The 26,228-nt window shown below is 47.0% G+C and overlaps 2 protein-coding genes and 1 long non-coding RNA gene across 4 annotated transcripts in view; 1 reads left to right on the plus strand and 2 right to left on the minus strand.

Annotated features, from left to right (window-relative positions):
- BAIAP2L1 (BAR/IMD domain containing adaptor protein 2 like 1) overlaps positions 1-3,629 on the minus strand; it is a 95,379-nt gene extending 91,750 nt beyond the window's left edge. The window contains exon 1 of one of the 2 annotated variants that reach the window (XM_043559669.1): positions 3,281-3,629. In XM_043559669.1, coding sequence (XP_043415604.1) covers positions 3,281-3,331 — 51 coding nt within the window. In that variant the 5' untranslated portion in view covers positions 3,332-3,629. The remainder of the gene's footprint in view (positions 1-3,280) is intronic. The other variant, XM_043559668.1, reaches the window with a different exon arrangement.
- Positions 3,630-3,800: 171 nt separating this feature from the next.
- Positions 3,801-4,940, plus strand: LOC122471277. The gene is made up of 2 exons (XR_006294161.1): positions 3,801-4,264; positions 4,361-4,940. It is a non-coding gene; the product is annotated as an uncharacterized LOC122471277 (long non-coding RNA).
- A 6,332-nt stretch (positions 4,941-11,272) lies between these two features.
- On the minus strand, positions 11,273-11,833 carry LOC122472054 (40S ribosomal protein S17-like). The gene has a single exon (XM_043561370.1). The coding sequence runs from the start codon at positions 11,831-11,833 to the stop codon at positions 11,273-11,275; it is 561 nt and encodes a 186-aa protein (XP_043417305.1).
- Between the last annotated feature and the right edge of the window lie 14,395 nt (positions 11,834-26,228).

The raw sequence follows: 26,228 nt of genomic DNA on the forward strand, positions 1-26,228 counted from the left end.
AGTGTCAAGGGGGGTGGGGGGCCTAGTATAGGTGTTTACTAAGTAAATCAAATAAATATTCACATAATCAACAAACCCTCATGCCTACTACATGACAAGAAGTGTTCAGAATATAACAAAGCCAAGCGCTTTCCTTTGGGAGCTCACATTTTAGTTAGAGGGGGATGAGAGATAAACGAATAAAATAAATATGTTGTGTAGAATATCCTAAGGTAGTAAGCACTTCATGGGAAAGGTAAAGTTAGGTGGGATTGGGAGATGGATGGTGTTGTCTACAATTTTAAAGAGTGGTTTGAGCAGGCCTCTCTGAGACCGGGACATTTAAACAAAGACTTATGTGTCCCTTCCCTCCCACCCTCTTTTTAAGTAACACTTCCCCCCCCTTCACTGCTGCTTAGCAAGATTAATGCAGGTATGACACCCCTGGATGACATCACACCCACCCCTCCTCAACTTCCTACCGCTTTAACAGTTCTAACTTCTAGGAAGGTTGTGGTTACTATTAATTAAAGGTTTTTTTTGAAATGTATTTCTTCCTCGTACCAGTAAAGCATGTACTCATCAGAAAATCACACAAAATCACAAGCAAGCACTGAGGGCAAATTATGGGCATACTATGTGGAGAAGGGGAGGGATCTTTGGGAACTCTAATTAGCAACAGTAACCTTGCTTGACATTTTGGGGCTTATTATCATACCATTTGTTTGTGAGGTTGTAAAACACACACCCTCCTGGGATTCAGCATAGGTCTGGAATAATCTTTTGTCCAAGTATACATTTTAGAAAACCCAGTAAATATGTAAATAAATACTGAAAGATACTTAATACTGCATATAGAGAGTCACACTACTTTATAATCCCCCACTTTCTCTAAAGATTTTATTCCTTTATTCCAAAGCTGGAGAAATTTGAGTATTTAAAAAAAAAAATCTAAAATCCATACTAGCTGCAAGCCATTAAATCTCATTTGCAGGTGGCTTTTGTAACTGCACCTGGTTAGGTTATGTTTCCATTAGTTAAACACTGTAGATTGTTAGGTAACATAAAGGAAATCTCTTAAAAAAACAAAAAAAAAAAACAACAAAAAAAACCTAGAATCATCAACACTGCCAGATTTTTACCATATTAAGCTTAAATTGTTTTCAGTTTTGGTCATCAGGGGTGGCGTGGGGAAGAACTCAATGAGGAGGTGGGGCAAGATTGCAGGCTTTCAACCAGACCTGAAAATGTAAAATTTCACTATGCATTTCCACCATAGCCCAAGCATGAGCCAGCAGCATTCCCCTCCTAGACTATATATAAACTTGCTGTCTGGAGCTGTAAATTCTTTTACCACCATTCAACATAAAAAACATGACACCAAAACATTAACGGAAAAATGGGCATTAAAGTCAATCAACAGGGGCACCTGGATGGCTCAGTCAGTTGGGCATCCAGCTTCAGTTCAGGGCACGATCTCACGGTTGGTGGGTTCGAGCCCCTCATCGGGCTCGGTGCTGGCAGCTCCGAGCCCGGAGCCTGCTTCAGATTCTGTGTCTCCCTCTCTCTCTGCCCCTCCCCAACTCGCACTCTGTCTCTGCCTCTTGAAAATAAATAAATGTTAAAAAAAAATTTTTTTTTAATTAAGTCAATCAACAAACATTTGTGAGCTTTCAACGTGTTTTAAGACACTTGGGAATGGAAAGCCATAAGTAACTGGTCTCTGATGTTCAGGGTATTACACCTTTTCCAAGTATGAGAATGAAGCTTCTTGCATCCTGCCCCAGTTCTCTGGGGTTGGCATTTGTGACACTACAACTCACTTGAGCACAGCCCTTCCACTGAGTCATTGCTAAAAGTGAAAGGAAAAAGTGGGAGAAAAAACAGAGTTACTTCGGAGCATCTGATTGCCTGTCTCAAATTGATCTCTCATCCCAGATTGGAAAGATCTATGTGCCTGTCTTCCTGGAGGCAGGAAGATAGGAACTTGGGTGCTCACGGTGTTTTCGTGCCCCAGTGGACACTCAGACTGCCTGATATCTGCAATGATCCGCATTCCTCAATTGCACTGGGTTTTTCCTTAACTGACGCTCGCAGGAGTGGCTCCAATCCCGCGGGTCTTAGAGTAAGAATGTTTTATTTACACACCGTCAACACCCCACACTGCCAGCCCCACCACCTTCAGGATCACTTAAATATTAACAATCTCAATACAAATGTAAACCTTTAACATTCAAGTTTCTGCGATTTCTAAAAACTGCCTTGTGTCAAGGAAACAGTTACTACTGAGACCAAAAATGCTGTGTCCACTGCGTCTAGCATAACTTTCTAGAAAATATAATTCACGTTACCCATTTGTGTATTCAGAAGGGAATCAATTATTTTGAACTCAAAAGACAGATGACGACGATATTTTCACACTCTTCTTTATTCCTTTCCTATAAAAGTCAATGAACTCCTCTGATTTCAAGAATTCACTCAGACCTTTCAACCCTAGAGACTAAATTTTAGGGCTAAAAAAAAAAAAAAAAAAAAAAAAAGTCTATAAAAGTGACCAAAAGGTGGGCCTTAAAAATGGCTACAAATGAATTTAGAGGACTTGAATTTTGAATTAAAACAGAAGTTGTTTGGTAGTCTATTAATAGCAGATGATTAAGCACGTATCTTATTTCAACTGGAATTCTTTTACAAGCACTTAAACGTACTAAACTGGCCACTAATCCCAAATCTGTGTCTGCTCCTGGGAAAAAAAAAAAAACGCTTTCATAATAAAGACAAGTTAAGAGCGTGACCGTCAACGCATTCCTTCAGGTAAGGTCCATTTTCATTAGAACCTCGGGGGCGGCCGGGGGGAGGGGTCCTGGGACCCCGGTCGCCTCCCGGGACAATCGCCCAGCGGAATGCGGCGCCGCGCGAGGCAGGGTCCCCGAGCCCGCGGCGCCCCCCGGACGCACCTGGCGCGGCCCGAGCACAGCGCGCCGCTCGCCCACCTCCTCGCAGGCAGGAAAGTGGCGCTGCTCCCGGGCCCCCGAGAGCCCGGGCGCAGCGGCCCCCCAGGGGCGGGACACTCTCCCCTCACCCCCACGTCTGGCTGTGAAACGTGTGGCTAGCAGGGCGTCACAGCGCCGGGAGGGGGAGGGTGTTCCCGCGTCAAGTCCCCTCCTCGCCCCGACCTTTCCCCGGGCGACGACCGCGAGCCTCCCCGCTTCCCCGGCCTCGACCTCCCAGCCCGTGCCTTCCCGGGCCCCGGGCCTCCCGCCCTCGAAAGGCGAGGCCCCGGGACCGTCCTGGACCCGCTTACCCGGTAGGTGTTCTCCGTGAGCCGGTTCACCTCCTCCGGCCCCCGCGACATGGCTGCAGCCGCCCGGCGGGGCGACGCGGGACTACGCGGCGGGGCCTCGTGGCCGCCCGACCCTGGGCGGCGGGAGCGCCGGTGCGGCTGAGGGGCCCTCGAAGGTCGGCCGCTGCCACAGCCGTCGGTCCCGCAGTGCCGGCGCGCTCCTCCGCCGCCAAAATGTCAAAAGTTGTAGCGCCGCCGCCGCCGCCGCCCGTGAAGAACTGAGGAGACGCGGCCTGACGCGGCGGGGCGAGGCGAGGCGAGGCGAGAGGGCCGGGTGGCCCCACCTGAGGCGGGAGGGGTGGGCGGGGCCGGAGTGGGCGGGGCGGCTCCACCTGAGGCGGACGAGTGGAGGGACGGGGAGGAGGCGGGCCGAGCCGGGGGGGCGGGGCAGCGTGGCCTGGGTGGGCGGGGCGGAGGCGAGCTGGGCCGAGAGGGCGGGGCGGCCCCACCTGGGGCGCCGGAGGCGGGGCGGCCACCCTTTGCCTCGTTGCTGTCCGCGGAGAGCTCCGGACTCGCGGCCGCCCGGATCCCGCGAGGCATCGGTACCTCGCGATGCTGTTCTACTTGGACAGAGCCCGCAGGGGGGACGGTGAGGCCCTAAGACCCACGCTTTCCGCGGGCGCCCTTCCGTGCTGTCTCTTGGGGGCTGCGGGAAGGGGGACCCACGTCCCCCAGTTGTATTGATTTCGCTGCTTGACCCCCTTCCTGCGCACCCCTCTCGCTGACCCTAAAGACCTGAGGGATCCCAAGGCAGGGGCTCTCATAGATGGAGGAAGGAGGCTGCCACCTGCAGTTTTGGAAGCTCCTGTTGGATTAGAAACTTAATGAATGCCAAGCTATGGTCGCAGAAACGGCAGTACATTTTTAAACTTTACATCAAGAACGACCTTTAATGTTACGTAGCCGTGCTATTCAGGAGATCGTTACTGGATTTAGAGAGCCACGGTGAGCTGAGGTGTTGTGGAGGTAACTCTTCCTTTCAACACTTACAGTGAGCAGGTGTGTGGCTCCTGACGCTCCCTGTCCTCTTCTCCACCCCAGCTCCAGCCCAGACCCTGAGGATCCAGAACAGTCTTCTTCAGACAGGAGCCACGGCTTAATATCTGAGACATCCTCCCAACAAGGAGGTCTTATTCTGGTTTTCAAAAGCTTCCATTTGGGTGCAATTGCATCTTTTATGAGCTGTTAGGATATGAGGCTTCTAAACCGCTCTTGTGATAAAGTTCAATTGGAAATGTACACAAAGAAGGCACTGTGCGTCCCAGATGAGAACACCAAGAGAATGAAATGTGGCTGGACTTAGAACAGAGACAACCACTTGGACTCTGGGACAATGTTACCGGGTTTTACAAGTTATAAAACATCATGCTTGGGAACCAAAAGATTATGTGTTCTCAGGTGTTGGGGGAAATAACACAGCAGCCCTAGGTTTCAGGCAGTGGAAGTGACTGCCTCCTTCCTTAAGAGATCTCTAGCATTTGGTTCATAAGATTTGCCAATTGGGTTTCATTTGCCATATTGAGGTGAACTCATGACCTTATAATTACCATCGTTATGTATTAGGCTCCTCACGTATGTCTGCTGGTTTTCATTTAAACTTGAAAATCCCTGACTTAACTTTGCAGGTCTCCTTTTGTCTTAGAACTAACCTCTGTGCTTTCTGATGAATGGGGTCATTTCACTCTCTGCTGCAGGGCAGTCAGTCAACCGAGGAGCTGGAAAAGAGAGCAGAGGCTTAACCTTTAACACCCCACAGCTCAGCAGTGTAGCTCAGAGTCAGAAAAGACAGAGATTAACAAACCACCTTAAAACTGGCAAGCATCTCAGATGGCCTGATTTGATTGCCAAGGTTGATATTTGATCAAAGGACCAGGTTCATGACTGTATGCAAATCTACAAACAGATATTCTGTTATATTTAACTCTCCTTTATGGAAATAATTTCCTGGTTGGGACCATCCTGCTCCTTTAGAAGTCTTCTTGGTCTGTACAGACATTAAGAATAGTGCCATTCAGCTCTCAGCTTAGTAGTTAGCATATAGATGCCTGGTAGTTGTTTGTTGAACAAGAGTATGAGTATTGATTATCTGCTCCATGCCAGGCGCTCTGCTGGGAGGGGTGGGTGCAGGAATGCAAAATGAACTGCCCTTGACCGAAGCCCTTAATGCATACGCAAGAAGTAGAATTCAAGGAGGACCCTAATGGAAGGTGTAGTCGAGGTACAGTCAAAGGTGCTGTCGGTGTGAAAAGGTGGGAGACCTCTCAAAAGGCCAGTTGTATTAGGCTCTTCAAGTGCGCTTGTTGGTTTCATGCAAACTTGAAACTGAACTTGAAGTTGTACTAAGACTTCCTGACGCTCTGGGCAAGGAAAGTGAAACCCATAGAAAGGAATGACTCAGGAGAAGGTGAGGAGAAGCCACTTGGCCCAACAGTTTTCCATCTGCTGGGAAAGCCCTGCAGCGGCCCTCCCCCAACCCAGAACATGAGTGGCCTGAAGAAGAGTGGGCCCTGCACAGGTCCCGAGGGGCAGGCACCCAAGGTTTCCTCTTTTAACTTTTGCTTGAGTTTAAACAAGTAAAAATCCTGTTTATGTTAACAAAGTTTGTAAGAGGCAATCGCAGATGCCAACATCACTAAGACTTTGAAAGCCACACTCCTAACAGGCTCTTGTTTTGAGGTTTTACCTTCTTCGGAACTTACTGACAAGGGGCTCTCAGCCTTGCCGGATGCTCCAGGATGCACATGAGAATTCCACTCTGCTTTGCGACACAAGAGGTCTCTGTCGATATGATAGTAGTTTGGGGCAAATTCCCATATGAAATGCCAAGAGGGAGAATAGGGCTTTAAGTATTCCCATTCTGAAAAGGCAATGTGAGTTGGAGACTCGTTGGCTGTTCTGTAACTTTCTCCCTGTCCAAGGTGCGTTGCCTTCTCCAGGGCACCAAGTTCACTTCTGCTATGGAGTTTCTCACAAGCTGTTCCTTCAGCCCAGAATGTGCTTCCCCCACTCACACAGCATTTTCCCATAATTTGGATTTTAGCCTAGATGCAGCCTCAGAGGGGCCTTCCTTAACCCCTCCACCTGCAGACGTTATTTTAGACCCTCTCTATCATGGCATGTTCTTTTCTTTAAAAAAAATTTTTTTAAAATGTTTGTTTATTTTTGACAGAGAGAGAGAGAGAGACAGAGCATTAGCAGGGGAGGGGCAGAGAGAGAGGGAGACACAGAATCCGAAGCAGGCTCCAGGCTCCGAGCTGTCAGCACAGAGCCCAATGTGGGGCTTGAACTCACAAACCACGAGATCATGACCTGAGCCCAAGTCGGATGCTCAACCGACTGAGCCACCCAGGCACCCCTTGGCATGTTCTTTTCTAATAGTGCTTATCGCTTGCTATGGTAGGTTGGAGAATGACTCCCCAAGGCTGTCCAAGTCCAAGCTTTGGAAACTGTGAATGTTAACTCACATGGCAAAGAGACTCTGCAAATGAGATCAAAGATTTTGGGAGGAGGGGATAATCTGGGATTATCTGGATGGACTGGATGTAGTCACAAAGGTCCATATAAGAGGGACATGGGAGAAGTCAGGGGAGGAGGAGAGGTGATACAGAGGCAGAGCCTGTCATGATGCATTTTGAAGACCAAGGAAGGGGCCACAAGCCAAGGAATAACAAGGAGGTCACTAGGAGCTGGCAAGGCAAGTATACAGACCCTTCCATTGGAGCCTCCAGAAGGAACTACCTCTGCAGACACCTTGATCTCAGCCCTGTGAAACTCATCTCACACTTCTGCCCCAGAACTGTAAAAGAATAAATGCATGTTGTTTTGAGCCACTAAATGTGTAGTAATTTGTTGGGAACTAATACACTAGCTACACTTTTCCTTGTTCATTTCTCTATTGATTGTCTCTTTCCACTCCATTCTCCCATTAGAATGCAAATATCACGAGGGCAGGGCTGACTCCTGTCTGGTTCTCTGCAGGTGGCTCAGTGCCTGGCACACAGTAGGTGCTCAAGAACTGTTCTAAGAAGATACATTTATGAGGTAGTCAAAAGGCTCTTTATTTCACAAAAAGCAACTATGTCAGGGGTTTGCTTTTCCAGCTTTCAAAAAACGATAAAATAGACTGCAAAACAGATGATGGGTCTGAAGTCCTTGGTGAGAATATACAGATATTAGATTCAATTCACCAAATACCAAAAGGTAACAAAGCATTGGCATAAACAAATTTTGAGAAAAATTCCTGAACTTTTTACAATGTGCAGTGCATGGCAGACATCCAGTCACTGTTGTATGGACAATCTGAGAATGTTAGCACTCAAGAAAAGTTAAATACTCATTCTATTTATGAAAACACTAGGGACACCTGGGTGGCTCCGTTGGTTAAGCCTCCGACTTTGGTTCAGGTCATAATTTCTCAGTTGGTGTGTTTGAGCCCTGTGTCAGGCTCTGTGCTGACAGCTCAGAGCCTGGTGCCTGCTTCGGATTCTGTGTCTCCTTCTCTCTCTGCCCCTCCCCTGCTCACACTCTGTCTCTCAAAAATAAATAAACGTTAAAAAAAACCACTAAATAATGGCTCTAAAGTATAGTGGCTTATTAACCTTTCATGTAGGTCCTTCTAAGAATAAGAGTTAAATGCAAAATACATTAATATATTTTAAATGCTATATGACCATGAAGCTTTCAATGATTCCATAAAATACATGTGAAAGCCAATTTTGTCACTTCAATGGCATTTGAACCACTTCTGCTTTTCAACTTTGCTCAATTTTTTCAACTTTGTTCAAATTTAGGAAAGCTCAAATCTTAATCCATCTTCTCTACTGTTCCTGAATTACTAACAAGTACTGTGAAAATGTTGTTTTGTAGTATTGACATGCTATTCAGAACCGACATTTTGTTTGTATCTTATGCCAATGAACACTTAATTTTGTAATGAAATCAGAGCTGGAGTTTTGAAAGGGCTCTCTCTACTGACTGATAGTTTACCTGGGTATAGAAATCAGACTTCTCTTTGATATTTTGCCCATCTTTATCTTACTGTGTTGCATTCTGGATAATTTTTCCAGAATCATCCTCTGCATCACTCATTCTTTCTTTGGCTGTGTCAAATTCCTGTGTAATCAATCTGCCCATTGAGTTTTAAATTTCAATATTTTTTTATTTCTATAATTCTACTTGGTTCTCTTTCAACTATCACTTTCTGTTAAAAAAAAAACAGCTTTATTGGGCTATAATTCACATACCATACAATGTATCTATTTAAAGTGTACAATTTAATGGTCTTTAGGTTATTCGTGAAGTTGGGCATTCAATTTTCGAACATTTTCATCACCCCAAAAGCAATCCTGTAATGATTAGCTGTTAGTCTTCATCTTCCTTCAACCCTGTCTCCTAGTCCTATACAACCACTAGATCCACTTTCTGTCTCTGTAGATTTGTCTACTCTGAACATTTCATACAAATGGGATCATAGAATGTGTGGTCTTTTGTGATTGGTTTCTTTCATTTAGTATAGTGCTTTCAAGGTTCATCCATGTTGTAGTATGTATCAGGACTGAGTTCCTTTTAGTTGCTGGATAATATTCCAATATTTCATCATATACCACTTTTGCTTATCCATTCATCCATCAGTGGACATCTGGATTATTTCTACTTTTTGGTTTTTGTGACGAATACTGCTGTGAACATTTGTATGTAAGTTTCTATGTTTCTTAGGTACACATCTGAGAGTGTGTTTGCAGGGTCCTTCCATGCTGAACAGTTTTGAGAACTGCCAAATGGTTTTTCAAAGTGGCTGCATCATTTTACATTTCCACCAGCAATGTATGGGGGTTCCAATTTCCCCACATCTTTGTCAACATTTGTTGTCCATTTTTTTTAGGCTCTCCTCCTGGGTGTAAATTGGTATCTTGTGGTTTTGATTTGCATTCTCTAATGGCTAATGATGTTGAGTATCTTTTCATGCACTTAATTGCATATCATCTTTGGAGACTGTCTATTCAGATCTTTGACCCATTTTTAAATTGTGTTATTTTATCTTCTGATTATTGAGTTGCCAGTGTTCTTCATGTATTCTGGATGTGAGTCTCTCACATATCTCTTATCAGATGTACGACTTACAAATATTTTCTCCCATTCTGTAGGTTGTCCTTTCACCTCCGTGATGGTGTCCTTTGAAGCACACACATACAAATTTTTTAACGTTTATTTATTTTGAGAGAGAGAGAGGTGCATGTGTGCACATGAGCGGGGTGGCAGGGGCAGAGAGAGAGGAAAGAGAGAATCCTGTGCTTACAGTGCAGAAGCCAGCGTGGGGCTCAATTCCACAAACTGTGAGACCATGTCCTGAACTAAATCTGGACCATGTCTAGATGCTTAACCAACTGAGCCACCCAGGCACCCCTGAAAAATTTAATTTCAAATCCAATTTATCTAAATTTTTTTCTGTTGTTGCTTGTGATTTTGGTGTCATATAAGAAACCATTGCCTAACCCAAGGTCATCCTATGTGTTCATCTAAGAGTTCTATAGTTTTACATTTATATCTACATTTCAAGTTAACTTTTGGATATAGTGTAAGAAAGGGGCTCAACCTCATCCTTTAGCTTGTGGCTATCCAGTTGTCCCAGCATCATTGTTCAAAAGATCATTCTTTACCTCATTGAGTTGTCTTGGTGCCCTTGTCAAAAATTAATTGGCCATAAATGTAAGGGTTTATCTCTGGACTTTCCATTCTGTTCAGTTGATCTATACGCCTATCCTACCACAACAATGCTATACTGTCTTGATTCCTGTAGCTCTGCATTAAGTCTTGAAATTGGAAACTGTGAGTCCTCCAACTTTGTCTTCTTCAGATTGTTTTTGGCTACTCTGAGTGCCTTGTATTTCATATCAATTTTAGTATTTGCCTGTTAATTTATGCAGGAAAAGGATCTGGGATTTTGATATGGTCTTATTGGATCTGTAGATCAATTTGGGAAGTATTACTACCTTAACAATGTTAAGTCTTCTGATCCATGAATATAGAATGTCCCCCCATTTATCTAGGTCTTTTATTTCTTCAAACAGTGATTTGTGGTTTACAAAGTACAAGTTTTACACTTCTTTTGTTAAATTTATTCCTAAGTATTTTTGATGCTAATGTAAATTGAACGGTTTTCTTATTTTCATTTTCAGATTGCTCGTTGAGAATGTACAGAAATATAATTGATTTTTATGTATTTATCTGGTAACCTTGTTATCAGATTGAGGAAATTCCCTTCTATTCCTAGTTTGTCAAGTGTATTGTAATGAAAGTGTTAATTTTTTTCCCAATGCTTTTTCTGTGTCTTGTGAGATGATCATGGGTTTTTTGGTCCTTTGTTCTGTCGATTCGGTGTATTACAATGATTGAACTTTCGTATTTTGTATCACCCTTGCATTCCTGGGATACATTCCCCTTAGTCATGGTGTATAATCCTTTTTATTATTGCTGGATTCAGTTTGCTAGTATTTTATTGATGATTCTTACATTTGTATCATAAGGGACATTGATGTGTTGTTTTCTTGTGATGTCTTTGACTGATTTTGATATTAGGGCAATACTGATCCTATAGAAGGAATTGGGAAATGTTCCCTCATCTTCTGTTCTTTGGAAGGGCTTATGAAGAATTGGTATTTATTTTTCCTTGAATGTTTGGTAGCATTCACCAGGGAAGCCACCTAGATCTGAACTTTGCTTTGTGGGCAGTTCTAAAACCATGAATCTAATCTCTTTTTATAGGGTCTTTCTGTTTCTTTTTCAGATGTTATTTCCTTATGGTTTCTATTCCTTCTTCTCTGTAATCACTTGCAATATTATTTTATAGTTTCTCGCAGATAGTTCTGTGTCATTTCTGTTTGTTTGTTTTACTTTGTCTGGTTTGGTTATTTATTGTTTCGTTTAGCCATGGTTGTGTTTGCTGTGCATGCTCTCTCATGGCGAATCACAACTTTCTTTATCCGTTTTGGGAATTTGTTGTTGCTGTTTTCGTCCAAGGTTTATTGACGATATCGCAGCACAGCAGAAGGAGTCACGTGGTGTCCCGGAGTTCATGCCAACTGTAGGCTGTGTGACCTGCAGGCTGGACAGACTGCCAAAGTCCAAGAGCTTCAACATTTCCTCAGTGTCAGGATCTACTTCATTGATCTCCTGATCCAGGACTGAGACCTCAGGAACATAATGATCTCTCCTTTCTCTCTCTTCCTTCTGCAACTTAATGGAGATCCCGCTTCCCGGGCCTCTCTGAATCTGCTTCACCCGTTGAGTGACATCAACTGCTATCTCGCTGTAGAGGTTCTTGTTGGCAATAGCGGTGGTCTCCTTGCACACGCACTTATTGGCGTGGGAGTCGTTGCCTAGGCATGTGTAGTACTTCTCAGTGATGACCCGGGCCACCTTCACGGTGTTGGTGCGAACGTGGCCCACGTTGGTGGATCTGGAAATTATTATGAGGTCATCTTGCGTGGTGATCCACTTTGTCTGGAAAAACCCCATGTGGCCTGGGTTATAAAATGTTCCTCCAGGAAAGCTTTTCATTTGTTCCTACCAGGCCCTTCAAGAAGATTACCAAGGGAGGGTATAAAATTCAGACTCTGCCCCTGCCCCGTGTCATAGGTTTGGTGGGTTAATTTCTCTTAGGATAGTATTTTCTTCTACTAAACCCCCAATGAAGCCAAATTCCTCTGTCCTCTCCCTGGGCCGGAAAGTACCTTCTAGCACCTCTCTTACTGGCATGCAGTCTTCTGAGGATCCCATCTGTGTGAATGGGTCTTACTGTCTACTCGCCATCTTGTACAGGTCCCAAGTCCCTATACAGGTGGAACTTCTATAATATTGGAAACATCTGACCATTTGGACCAGTTTTCAGCTCTAACACTCCACACCCATAAGGGCTGCTATATCATCTGTCCTGGGCGCTTGGTTTTCTTCCCTTTGTGTTTTTGACATCTGTTGTTGCCTTCTCCCTGCCCCCCCCCCCCGCCCCCCAAAACTCGGCTGCGTGTTAAAATATTTTTGTTACATTTTATATGTCATTTCAAGTATTTGTAACTGGAGGAATTCTGGGTTGTACAGTCTGCCAGAAGCCTGAAAGGGCCTTTGTAGTCTCCCTTTGAGGCTGCTTCTGGGGTGATAAGCACTGGGCTAGGAGGCCAAGGATCACATTCCCTTTATCAGTATGTGGGACCGGGCAAGGCATTTTCCACTTCTTGGTCTGTTTTTTCACGTCCCGATTAGGGTGGTTGGTCCTCAAATTACTCTCAGTTCTAAAATTCTCTGATTTTTTTTTTCTTTTTTTTAAAGTCCTGTCCACAGCACTTATTCTGAAGTCTTATTCTCCAGGTGCAGATTGGCCTCTGTGAGGAGAGGCTATTTGCCTGAAGCCAAGATAACCCGAACATTCTTTACTTTTCCCAGGGCGGAAAGGAAGAGACACTCGTCTGTTGTCCCAAAAACCCCTCAGTGCCTTGGCTTCGCGGGGAAATGGTTGCCTTTGTGCAAGTGGATCGGCCTGGCCTCTCTTCATTTGCCTTGTCTTTTATTTTTGCAAGGAAAAAATATCAGCAGAGAAAGTTCCAGACTTTCTCTTCCCATGCAGCCTTGTTTTCTGTATTTAGCAAATGCCAAACATCGACCATGTCTGCAAATTTCCTCTCGGTAAGACTTAAATTCTTGCACAGCGTGCCCAACATTTTATCTCGATAGACAAGCGCAGTAAGGTCTGGAACAATTTTACCTTTAGTTAGGGGTTTTTCTTGGAGGAAAGACTTGGGAAAAGATACTCTGAAGTACTTTGACAGGGATCTATTGAGCCAGATAGACAATTCTCCTGTCCTTTCCCCTGTTGCTGTGGCCATAGTAACGAAGCCAGAAGGCAAACAGGATTGTCAAGCAATTCCCCAAAATGAACAGCAGGGGGTGCTGAGGGGGTGGAACAGAAGGGAATATCTTTCCAGCTAGGACAGTTTGTCTTTGGACGCTTTCTTTCAGGAAGAGCAAAGGCTTGTCTCGGATGAACTTTTTGTCTGCATCTCCATCTGATTACACACCCATGTTTGTGTCCACGTGCCTTCCAGCTGCCACCTCACCACACGGGCCCCTTCAACCCCGGGCCCTGGGCATTTCTAGTGAATTTGTTTCCAGAACAGCTCAGACCGTCTGTAACCTTTCTCTTGGTCTATCAGTGTCCCACCACTCTGACTCTGAGTTTTCATGGATCCAAGAGAGCAATAAATGATGAAGGAATGCAACCATTTCGCTAAAAGGGGAAGTATTAGCCCCGAGGATCTTGAAATTCAGCATAAAATGAAAATTTCCATTAGGCAAATGCGTGCAATTATAAATAATTAAGCAAAAACCTTGACCAGTCATTACGTGTTTCTTTAAAAATGTCCCTAACGTTGACATTGACCAAGAAGCAAACGAAGGCTTAAGAATCAATGGGAACTTTGCTGAGTCCAAAAGGCAGATTTTGCCACTTAAGCCAGTTTGTAATGTCCCATGAGTATCCGATCGCTATAAAACTTTAAGCATGCGTTTGGCTATGATGTCAGGCAGTACTCTGGGCCCAGAAGTAGCAGTCACAAATCCATGGTGGAAAGAGCTTCACTATATTAATGCTCTCAAAGGATGCACTCACCGAATTAAAATCATACATCCCATGCATTATCTGTTGTATTTAGAGATATTTAAAGGCTGCAGTTACTGTAGCCTTGACAAAACAACAAGCAGGCGTATGACATCAAATACTCCATCCCCTTTTTCTGTTATAGGGTGTAGAGAGCAAGAAGCTTGAATTTCTGGTCTCTCTTGCAATGGGGAGTGACAAGATAGACAACGTTCTGGCCAAAGAGACAAAGGAAATGAACAAAGGTCTACTGAGAAGGTAAAAGGCGAAATAGTTGGGGCTTGGGCAATTGTTTGCTTGATCCCTTAATAACTTCCTAGAAAGCAGATGTGATGTCCATGCAAGCCATCTTGTGAGCTCCAAACAACAAATGAGACTGGGTGTCAACAAATTGAGCTTGGTGTGTGGAAAGAGAGAGAAGGGGTCCCTGACAGCATGTGAGCCCTGAGTTTTCTGTTCTTTACAGCTGAAAGCATCCCTAAGTGACATATTGTAATTAAAATCCGGGAAAATTAGGGGTACGTGAGTGGCTCGGTCGGTTAAGCATCCGACTTGGGCTCGGGTCATGATCTCGCGGTTCATGAGTTTGAGCCCCGCGTCGGACTCTGTGCTGGCAGCGTGGAGCCTGGAGCCGGCTTCAGATTCTGCGTCTCCCTCTCTCTCTGCCCCTCCCCTGCCCCTGCTGACACTCTGTCTTTCCTTCTCTCTCAAAAATAAATAAATGCTAAAAACAATTTTAAAAAATAAAATAAAAGTTGGGAAAATTTGTGGTTGCGTTGAAGTCAACATATGCAAACATAACGAATCTTCACACGAAAAATCCAAAAGATGAGAAAGCGCTTCTTGAAACTTTTGATACATTTAAATGTCTTCATTTGGAGGATGACCATATTTTAGAAATAAAGCCAAAAGATCTGGGGACTGCCAAATAAGAATATGATTATGGAGACCAAAGCAGGAAATATTAAAATCGGGACTCTCCTGGAAAATCCTAGAAGACTGTCTGTGAATTTACATCCTTAAGCCACTTTTTAAAAGTACTTTTACTTTAATCAAAGAACGTGATTTTACGCCCACTTTCCAAGAAATACATTTCTGAATCATTTTTCAAAGTTGGCAAATAAAAGCCTTCTAGAGATAAATCATCCACTTTGCTTTTAAGGCAGTCATTGCTCCCACAAAGCAACGACAATGACAATATCCCCGGAGGCCACAAAAAGAAAAGTATTCGCGTGTTATTATTAGCTAAAAAGGTGATCCATCTCTTGGCCTATAATTGAGTTCATAACTCTTGGAAGATTCCCTCTGTATCGGTGGCTTTCTTCCAAACACAGAAGGAGATGGGATTTTGGCGCAAAGTATCATTCAAAGATCCTTGGGTTGTAAAACATTTGGTTCTTTGATATTAAGCAGACAAGATATCTGGGGGTCTGCATTTCCTCCCATTCTGCTTGATCTGGCCGTTGGGCTATTGAGTAGACTCTTGAAGGCAGACGCCATGCTCCTTGCCCCGGGTAGAAATGGCAGCTGGGAAAGAGGAGCAGAATTCATGCCTTGTAGCGTAAGGCTGTAGTAAGCCTGACCTCAGGGTAGGCCTGGGCTCCTGGGCCTGTCCCCGTTGCGACTTGGCGGCCAGGGTCTCCCGCCGCTATTCGAATGTGATAGAGGGTAACAACAGTGTGCCCAACATGGCGGGAAGGTTAGTTTCTAGTCTCAGTGATAACGGATACTGTGTGGCTTGGAGCAAGTCACGTCACGTTCCTGGACCTGTGTGTCCTAATCAATAGGAATGGGGGCAGACAGTATTCCAGGGGACCCTGAGGGCGGTGAGGGCCATGCTTTCCCCTACGGCGCTTCTCCAGAGATGCAGCGACCTCGCCAGGCTCCCCACCGAATACACAGGAGGGAGAATCAGTTGCGTAGACCAGGAAGTCACCGGTGCTTGGGCTGCTGGCCAGGAGGAGGCCCGGCTGGAGCTGTCTTAGTGGAGGCAGAGGGAAGGACATGCGTCCCTATTCTGAGGCTGCGGCTTGCCCACCCGGCCCCCTTCACAGCTGCCTTTGATCTCCAGATCATTCCCTTTCACCGTCAACAGAATGCGGCTCACCCTGGGATGGGCTGGCCTACTCTTTCACCCCCCACCTCAGGCTCCAGAGCCTGGTTGCAAAGTCACACGGAATTTCCACACGCCTTGAGGGCTGTACAACTACCTCGCGGGCGTATTTCAAGTTTTATTATTACTATTACTTTTTGAAGAGCGAACACTTTCTGATTTGTCACCTGTTTCGCTGGCCCACCCAGCCAACCAAATCACTGATCTTTAGCAGTAGCGATGGTAGAGAAGGCGACCAGATAACCAGGCTGAGCCAGAGCCTGGGGTCCAGCGGCATACCATAACCAACAGTTGCCTGACCCTCGGGCACCTGGGTGGTTCGGTTCATTAAGAGTCTGACCTGGGGCCCCCCTGTGGCTCCCAAGCCACCATTTGGAGAAAACGACTTTGGAAGAAGTGGGGCAGGCTGCTGGCATTTGGGCCCACACTCAAATCTCAGGTCTCAGTGACCTGATTCTTTCCAACCCGGTTTGGCCCACCTTTCCATGCCATGCCCCTCTCTCCTCTCTGCCTTTTGAGAACATTGTTCCTGGCCTGACTTTGCAATGAGATACTGGGAGCTTTACACTCGTGGCATCGACAGAAGCTGCCACAGGGAAATGGGATGCCCCTTCGCTGACATTCCTTGTGTCAGACGCTCTGATTCATCTGCAGGGTTTCATCCAGCTTAGTCCTCCCGTGACTGGGTCCCTCCTGGAGCCAGATTCTTGCCTGGTTGGGTGGGTCAAGGTATGACTCACCTTAACCAGCAGCTCACCCTTGAGTCACATGGATCAGGACACCCGGACGGATGTGACATCATCAGTAAACACAGACAGATAAGGAGGCGGCTCTGTTTGCCTTGGAGAGAAATGCCACCACCCTGGCTGGGCCTCTGCGGAGTGGGTGAAGGACACCAAGTCCATGAGTGTTAACTCTGTGCAGTGACTTATCTGTGGAGACACCGAGAATCTCGGGGCAGGGAAGGTCCTCAGGGGTCATCCTGTCACTTTGCTACAGTAAAGGGTTACTCTGTTGTTATTTCAAAGTCTAACCGGATAATCTTCTCATATTCTGCTCTCCAGTCCATGCATGGTCTCAGCTAAAAGATGGTGGGCCCCTTGAAGGCAGGATCAGCCCCTAGTTCTGTGCCTTCCTCCATCACTCAAGAGAGATCTTTTGTCTCTCTCTTTTTTTTTATAGAGAGAGGGGGGGCAGGGGAGAGGAAGAGGCAGAGAGAGAGGGAGACAGAGGATCTTAAGCAGGCTCCACGTGGAGCCCAATATGGTGGGGCTCGATGATGTGCGGCTCGATCCCACAACCCTGGGATCATGACCTGAGCTGAATTCAAGAGTCGGACGCTTAACCAACTGAGCCTCCCAGGCACCCCATGAAGAAAGAATTTGAATCAGTCTCCTTCCCCATCTAAATGAAGAGTCCCCTTTGGGGCTGAAATTTGCCATTTTCTCCAGGGTCATACAATTTTTTTTAATTAAAAAAATTTTTTTTAATGTTTATTTATTTTGAGGGAGAGAGAGAGAGTACAAGCAAGGGAAGGGCAGGGAGAGAAGGAAACACAGAATCTGAAGCAGGCTCCAGGCTCTGAGCTGTCAGCACAGAATCTGACGTGGGGCTCGAACGCACGAACTGTGAGATCATGACCTGAGTCGAAGTCAGACTCTTAACCAACTGAGCCATCCAGGTGCCCAAGGGTCATGCATTTGTTGGTTATGGTATGCTGCGGGACCCAGGCTCTGGCTCAGCCTGGTCACCTGGCTGGTGCAGCAGGCAGGGGCCCTTTGACCCTCCGGGGCTCTCCTAAGACCAGGCTGATGAGGCACAGGATCCGTAACATGCCCTGGGAGCACTACCGAAGCCTGAGATGGATAGAAAGATCGGGAAAACCGGTCCCGTCTATATTTGAGCGTTTGCTATTTTGTTCATCATAGATCCTTTTTGCATTAGATTTTCTAAAACATTGCAGGAAGATAACTTGATTACTGAATCGTTTGGCATTCCCTTAAGTTTTGTGCTGAGTCAATTTCCTCCCTCACTTCTCTTGCCCAGTCCTGTCCCTGTGAACCAGAGAGATACGGGTGGACAGAAAGATTGTCCCAGGAAGCCTACCCCTATAGTTCCCCTCTGCTCTGCAGGGAAGGCAAAAGGCCTGTCTTGCTCTACGGTTTGCACAGACTTGGAGCCCCTTAAACCTTCCCAGCCAGCTGCTGCCTGGGACCCAGGAGGGCCAGAGGTATGCCAGCTGTCTGGACTGCCCGCTGTGCCCACTAGATGGCGCGCTGGCTGTGCAGGTGAGCGAGGCACACCCTTCCTTGGCCAGCTCAGCTCTCCTAAGTGAGTGCTTGCCAGTGTAGAGAGCACCTGCCAGGTTGATCCCCACTGCAAGCCGAATGTATAGGTGAGGATCCTGAGGAAGCGAGGTGAAGTGACTCACCTGCTAGCCTTTAGTCCCTAATTAATACCACCTGTGGGTTCTGGCCTTCAACCTGACCTGCCCAAACTTCCCTTCTTCCTGAATCAGTTGTTCTTGATCTGTTTTAGAGGTATCTTTTGACAACCTGGTGCAAGCTATAGGGACCCTCCTTGGAAAAAGTTTGAAAGTAATTTCATAGTCTTCTAGAACAGCACAGAAATAGATTAAGAACCTCTTTTCTAGGGGCGCCAGGGTGGCCCCGTCAGTTAAGCGCTTGACTCGATTTCGGTTCAGGTCATGATCTCACAGTTTGGGAGTTTGAGCCCCGCTTCGGGCTCCGCACTGACAGCACGGAGCCTGCCTGGGATTCCCTCTCCCCCTCTGTCTGCCCCTCTTCCCCACGTGCTCTTTCTCTCAAAATAAACAAAGACACTTTAAAAAGAGGCAACTGGGTACCGCAGGTGAGTATTGTGGGTGGCTCATGTGTGGCGGTGACAGCAGAGGTGGTGAGAAGATGGTCAGATTCTGGATGTACTTTGAAGGTGGAACCATGAGATTCCCTGACGGATCAGATGAGGGATGGGAGGGATTCAAGACTTTTGGCATCCTCAAATAGGAGGATGGAATTGCCATCAAGGAAGGGTGGGAGGTTGTAGATGCAGCCAGTTTTGGGGGGAAGAGTTGGAGTTTTGGTCATGTTAAATTTAAAATGTCCATTAGGGGCTCCTGGGTGACTCAGATGATTAAGAATACGACTCTCGATTTCAGCTCAGGTCATGATCTCACAGTCATGAGACCAAGCCCCGTGTCAGTCTCTGTGCTATGTGTGGAGCCTGCCTGGGATTCTCTCTCTCTCTCTCTCTCTCTCTCTCTCTCTCTCTCTTTCCCTCTCTCTCTCTCTCCCACCCCCTCTCTGTCTCTCTTAAATTTATCTTTATTTATCTCTAAATTTATCTCTCTTTATTTATCTTTGAGAGACAGAGAGAGGCAGAAAGAGAGGGAGATACAGAATCCGAAGCAGGCTCCAGGCTCTGTGCTGTCAGCACAGAGCCTGACACGGGGCTTGAACCCATGAACCGTGAGATCATGACCTGAGCTGAAGTCAGACACTTAACTGACTGAGCCACACAGATGTCCCAAAGAGAGACTTTTAAGTGTAGCATTATATACACACAGGGCTGATTCTAAGGACTTTAGATGAGAATTATGGAAAACGATGTGGCTAGCTTACCTTTGATGGTGTCAGAGGAGTTTTGTTCTCTTTGCTCTAGGAACGTCAAGGGCGTGATCCATTATATCATGCAATGCTCCCTCCATCCTAATCAGTTTCACCTTGGGTGCCCAGCTGGCTCAGACAGAGGAGGGTGTGACTCTTGATCTCGGGGTTGTGAGTTTGAGCCCCATGCTAGGTGTCGAGATTCCTGTTTTTAAGGAATAAATAAAATAAATAAAACTTAAAAAAAGTTCTCATCAAAATAAAAGAATTGGACTGTGTGGCGATGGATGTTACTGATGAATCTCATCTTTTGCTAAATCCTGGGAAAAGCTCTGTTTTCCCTGAGGAAATGAACATGCTTCCTTTTCCCCAAAAATGAAAATGATGAAAAGGTGGTGCAGCGTCTTTTTTCTCTTTAGCTGCCAGGGAGCTCAGAGTCAAATTAGAAACTCAACTATAGTCCACTAACCACTTGGGTCTGGAGGACCTGCATATTTGTGTTTTTACTTTCCCCCACATTGACTTCCTACTTTTAATTTTTTTTTAAACATGTATTCATTTTTGAGAGATGGAGAGAGACAGAGCATGAGTGGGGGAGGGACAGAGAGAGAGGGAAACAGAACCCGAAGCAGGCTCCAGGCTCTGAGCTGTCAGCACAGAGCTGATGCGGGGCTTGAACCCACAGACCATGAGATCATGCCCTGAGCTAAAGTCGGGCGCCCAACTGACTGAGCCACCCAGGCACCCCTTGACTTCCTACTTTTAATGTCCAGTCTTAGTTTAAAAATTTTTATTTTATCATAGGTGTTCTTTCTAGGGTTGTCTCACATCTATATGGAATGAGGGGGAGTGTAAAATAAGGAAATAAACACAATTGAATAAGGTTACTTTTTAATAACAATACAACTCATTTAGAAGTAAAAGATATTGAAAATTTGTCTCTAAGGTAATTTTCTATATGCAGAACTGTATATTTCAGCTGGCTTTCATTATAACATTGAAAATGTGTTCCTTAAGGAAAAAGAATGCTCGTCCCAGAATGTTATAAAAATCACTTTAAAATTACAGCAAATAGATAAATTCACATATTTTCAAGAAAATAAGCAAGTTATTATAAGATATTAAGACCAATATGCAAAATAAGTCACAAAATACAAATGCAAAAAAAAAACCCTGGGTTGTTTTTATGTTTCTTTTCAATAATTTAAAGGTTGCAGGAAAAGGATGTGAGTTTTCCTCACAGGACACACTGTTCCTTGAGACTCCATAGCCCCTGTTTTCTGGAATCTGCTGAAGCAGAGATTCTCAAACCTCAGTCAGCTTCATATGCTTTCACATACCTACAAACATCTGACTTTTTAGTCTGTCTGTATTGCTTCTTCAAATCAATTCCTTTTCTAAATTTAAATTTATTCAAAGAGGAAACAGTTCAATATGTCAAAGGCGTAAATTCACGCGTTCCCTACTTTCTTTAGGCACGTTAAACTCAATTCATAAATGTGAAAATTAAAAATTATATGGTGTGGGGGCACCTGGGTGGCTCGGTTAAGCGTCCGACTTCAGCTCAGGTCATGACGTCGCAGTTCATGGGTTCGAGCCCCGCGTCGGGCTCCGTGCTGACAGCTCAGAGCCTGGAGCCTGCTTCGGATTCTGTGTCTCCCTCTCTCTCTGCCCATTGCCTGCTTGTGCTCTGTCTCTGTCTCTCTCTCAAAAATAAACATTAAAAAAATTAAAACAAAATTATATGGCGTGTTGCCCTAAAAGCACCTCCTAAAAGTGTGTGGGGGTTCTGTCCTGGAGGGTAGCTTCATCCAGGCTGCCCTCAGACTTTGGAAGTAGTAGTGGGTCTTAAAAATGACCAGAGAAACTCAGCTGGAGGGAAGAGGGGCCCTGGCATCAGCTGAGGCACTCATAAAAATGATTCAACCAGGAGAGAGGAGGACTTCTCCCCATTAAAGAGAAAATGATATGAAATGGGGGCACTTTTGCTGAAACACACAAAAATAAGTCCTTAGAGTGACTGCTGAATACAGACCTTGGGGAAGATCTTAAGAAAGCCAGCTCGGTTAAGCATCTGACTTCGGTTCAGGTCATGATCTCATGGTTTGTGAGTTCAAGCACCGCATCAGCCTCTCTGGTCTCAGGACAGAGCCCACTCTGGATCCTCTGTCTCCCCTTCTCCCACTCACGTGCAAGGCCTCTCAAAAAATAAACATTAAAAAAAGAAACAAAGCCAGCTTGGGATGAGGACACCCCCTGTAATGCGGCCACCATCAGTATTTCATGCCCCGCCCCCAGCTCTTAGTTGTCATGACACTCACCCATTTTGGCCGGCTGTAGAAATGACACCCTTGGTTTCCAATAATATATCTTACACCTGGCTTTCAGAACAGTGGTTCTTAAGTGTGGTCCCTGGGCCAGCAGCATCATTGTTACCTGGGAACTTGTTAGAAATCAGATTCTTGGGCCCCACCCCAGTCCGATGGAATCTACCCAGCCCTCCAGGGATTCTGATGGATGCTGAAGTTTGAGAACCACTAGTGGCCCCTGTTTGCACAGTAAACAGAGGGCTATCAGCAAGGAGACCTGAATTCTAGTCTGCATCTGTAGCCAATTAACTGTGGCCTAACACCCCCCGCCCCCCAGAAAATCAGTTTGAGCCTCAGTTTTCTCATTTGTAACGCAGAGAAGATGTTCCTAGCCCTGCTCTGGCCCATTAGAATCACCCGGGCCACTTTGGAAATTTCGGTGCTACTGTGCCAAGGAGTCTGTACCTTATAATTCTATTTATGGTGGGTTCTAGAACAGGCAAACACTAATCTGTGATGGGAGCAATCAGAACATGCCTGGGATAGAGGAGTGGTAGGTTCACGGGGAAGAGGAAGGAGGGACCTTTCTGGGGTGATGCTACTGTTCTGTCCTGATGGGAATATGGGTTACAGAGTTGTATGTATTTGTCAAAGCCGGTTGAATGGTACCCTTGAGGTTGTGATTTTATGAATATTTTGCCTCAAAGCGTGGGGGGGGGGGGGGGGAAACAGACTGGAAACAAATATTGGTGTCTAGTTAATAACATTTGTGCTGAAGTATTTACGGGTGAAATGTACTGACCTCACAACCCATTGTGAAATACATCAAAAAATAAGACGGCTTGTTGGATGGACAGAGGAACGGAGGGTCAGTAAAATTCTTCTGATCTTCCATTAAGTTTGAAAATACATATTTGTAAGAAAATGCTGGAGGGAAATTCCGATGCTGGTGCCCCACACTCACGTGTATTCAATCAAGAGCTTTCCTAAATGAAAACTCCTACCATCGGAGGGCGATACATTTTCTTTCTCAAGGGTAACAGGTTTTTAAAAATTTTTTAAATGTTTTATTTATTTTCGAGAGAGAGAGACAGAAAGAGAGTGTGCAAGCTGGGGAGGGGCACAGAGAGAGGGAGACACAGAATCGGAAACGGGCTCCAGGCTCTGAGCTGTCAGCACAGAGCCCGACGCAGGGCTCGAACTCACGAACCCTGAGATCATGACCTGAGCCGAAGTCAGACGCCCAACTGACTGAGGCACCCAGGCGCCCCTCAAGGGTAACAGGTTTTAAGCCACTCGTGTACAGATAATACACCGGGCAGAAGAGACACATTCGGAGATTGGGGGATTCTTGGGTTTTATTCCGGACAGTGAATTTATTGGGCTGGAATCTTCCCACAGGTAACAAATGGGAAAGGAATGGGTTGTGCACCTGGGCCTCGTTGTTAGCACTGCCCCACTCCCTCAGCTGCAGGCACTTGGGGACCCGTTGCCTCGGGGTCTCCAGCTGCAAGTTTGGGGATGCTCTCTGTAGAACTTCTTGCCTCAGCCACCAGGGGGAGCTGTCACCCCAGCAGTTGCCTGAAGCTCCGGCAATATTCAAACCCAGGGCTTGGCGTGATTATGTGTGTGGGGGTGTGGGTGGAGGGTCCTGGAGGGCTAGTCCCTTCATGCTTTGCTTCCCCTGTTAATTCGGCCACCTGCAAGGGACCAAGCCCCGCGGCGCCGCAGACCCTCCTTCCAGACCTGTGGCTTCTCTAATCTGACTCAAGGCATGTTCTCATCTCTGTCCCGCTCACCTTTCCCGGCTACACTGATGTCGCCATGTGCAGCCAGCAGACTCCCCGAGCCTCGGGCCTCGACCTCTTCTGGGAAGGTTCTCCTCGCTCTTACCAGGTTCACTGCTTCCCCTGCTGCCCTCCACGGGAGGGGGTGGAGGGGTGGGAGGTGGGGTAGGCTTTCTTCTCTGACGCTCCACAACCTCCCCAAATCTAAGGTTGGGGTCAGCCTCCTCCATGCTTGCCAAGGTCGCTTCTAAGACGTGTCTCTTCCCTTCTTGTTCTAGACCCAGCCGTATCACCTGCCGCCCCTCCCAGTGGCTGCCGTCCGCTGGCCGTGTGGTCACCGAAGACCTCCGCTCCTGCTGTTTCCTCCCTGCTCCACCTGCTCTCTTCCCGATGGCCCTACAGATGGCCATACTCCTCCGTGGCTTCTCTCTACCTCCACTTGCTCACCTCTAGCGATCTCCACCAACACGCTGCGATCAGGGACGCTGCCCCCTTGTGGGAGGAAGGCTTCGAGCAACCTCACCGTCCCGGCACCTGCCCAGGCAGCTCCTCCGGGCCGTCCAGGGCTCGCGTCACAGTCTCCCTGAAACACTGCCGTCCTCATCCTTGCTCCTGTGTGATCACCGCCCTCGCCCTCGGCTGTCTTCTGCTCTTGCACCTGCACCTGCCCCCCCTCCCCAACCCAGCTTCCCCCAGGGGGCTGGGGGAGGGGGAGGAAGCACTCCGTCAGTAAGACTCCTTCCATTGTAAATTCATGCTCACGGACCTGGGGGTGCTCCCGGCAGCCCCCCTCTCTCCCACTCTACTCCCACTCTCTGCACAGACGACTTCATACCTCCTCTCCTCTTCTCCCCGAGCCGCCCTCGCTCCCGCCCTCCCTCCCTTCTGCTCTGTGGAGCCACATCTGACTTCATCGAGAAATTCCAAGCCAGCAGAGTGAGCTCCCTACCTGCCCCCGCCTGCACCTCTCTGCATTCCTGCTGTCGAGGTGGAAGAATCGTGCCTTCTCCCTTCTGGCTGTGAAGCTAGCTGCCCCCCCTCCCCAGCTCGGGTTCCCATCCCTTCTAGCTTGTCACTCTTACAGGCACCCCCATTTTCTCAACAACAGGAGGCTTCCACTGGAGGGTGAGCTGGCTCATTAGTTAGGGACCCAATGTCACTCAGCTTTCCCTAAAGAGAAATGTTTCGAATTGTCACCTGGCTAAGGATGGTGTGGGACTTGGCGGGGGAAAGGTCTACTCTTGGTACACAGTCTCTCAGGTGATCCCTGGTCGACCATCGGTCCGTGTACATCCTCTTCGAGGCGGCTTCCTGGAATTACTGAGTTCTGACACAGAACAGCATCTCGAAACCCTCCCAGCCGTGTCCTCACCCAACCATCAGCCTGGGTCGATCATTCCCACCACTGGCAGGTGAGAAAGGGACACCTCTGCGTCCGTGGAGGATGTACCTGAGATGGCACACCCAGGGCGCCTGGCACGCAGAAGATGCTCGCTGTGCCAGGACAGTCCGCGCCGGTCCCTAAGAGAGTGCGTCCCAGGATGCTCCTCGCACTGGCATTTACGCACAAGGAGGGAGATGCCCCAGATGCAAGGTGGTCAGAAACACACCTCAGGATGTTGTGCAGCACTCAGGGGTGATGGGTTGGACGTACACACAGCAGTATCTCCAAGCCTCGTGTCGCCTAAAAACAGGAAGGACCAGAAGGTCCATCACCATGGGCAACAACACAGGTGTTTCTGCACGCCCGTGAATAAAAGTGCATATGTGGAACCCACCAGGAGGTTGTCCGTGGAAGGGGTGAGGTGGGGCTCACAGACAGACAGATAGAAGTGGGGTCTTGCGTGGGGCTGTGCTGACGGGGGTCGGGAGCCTGGACTGAGACATGTGATGATGCCCTCCGTCGTGAGCCGGTTCACCTGCCCCTGCCCTTCCGGTCTAACTCAGCAAGGTGACCTCCCTGCACCTTTCGCTCTGGCATGCCCCTGCATAGACCCACTGCAGGTGCAGCCTACAGGCCGGGCTTTCCTGGGTCTCACAGCGTCTAGGAAACAAGGTTCTGTTGGTAAAATCAGAGAGGCCACTCTGTACTGGGACCATACCTGAGAAAGAAAAAGTGAGAAAGAAAAAGCCTCCAGCACTTTGGGGACTATGTGGGAACAGAGTGTGGGTATGGGACCATACCCTTGAGTCCCCTGGGGTCTAGCTGGTCCCGTCTTGGGGAGCCATGTAGGCCTGTGTGGAACAGCGAGGGTGAGGACACCTTAAGGAGAAGGGTATTGGCCCACCTGCCTGTGATATGGGGCCACGAAGGCTGGTTTCCTGGAGTCCCAGAGGTAGTGAGTCGGAACTTTCCGGAGACCGGGGATGTCCTTATTCCTCTCGTTTGCAGTTTTGTGGTCTCAGGCCAACGGGCTTCCCAGGAATGG

This window comes from Prionailurus bengalensis, chromosome E3 (genome assembly GCF_016509475.1).
Source record: "Prionailurus bengalensis isolate Pbe53 chromosome E3, Fcat_Pben_1.1_paternal_pri, whole genome shotgun sequence".
Classification (NCBI taxonomy): Eukaryota; Metazoa; Chordata; class Mammalia; order Carnivora; family Felidae; genus Prionailurus; species Prionailurus bengalensis.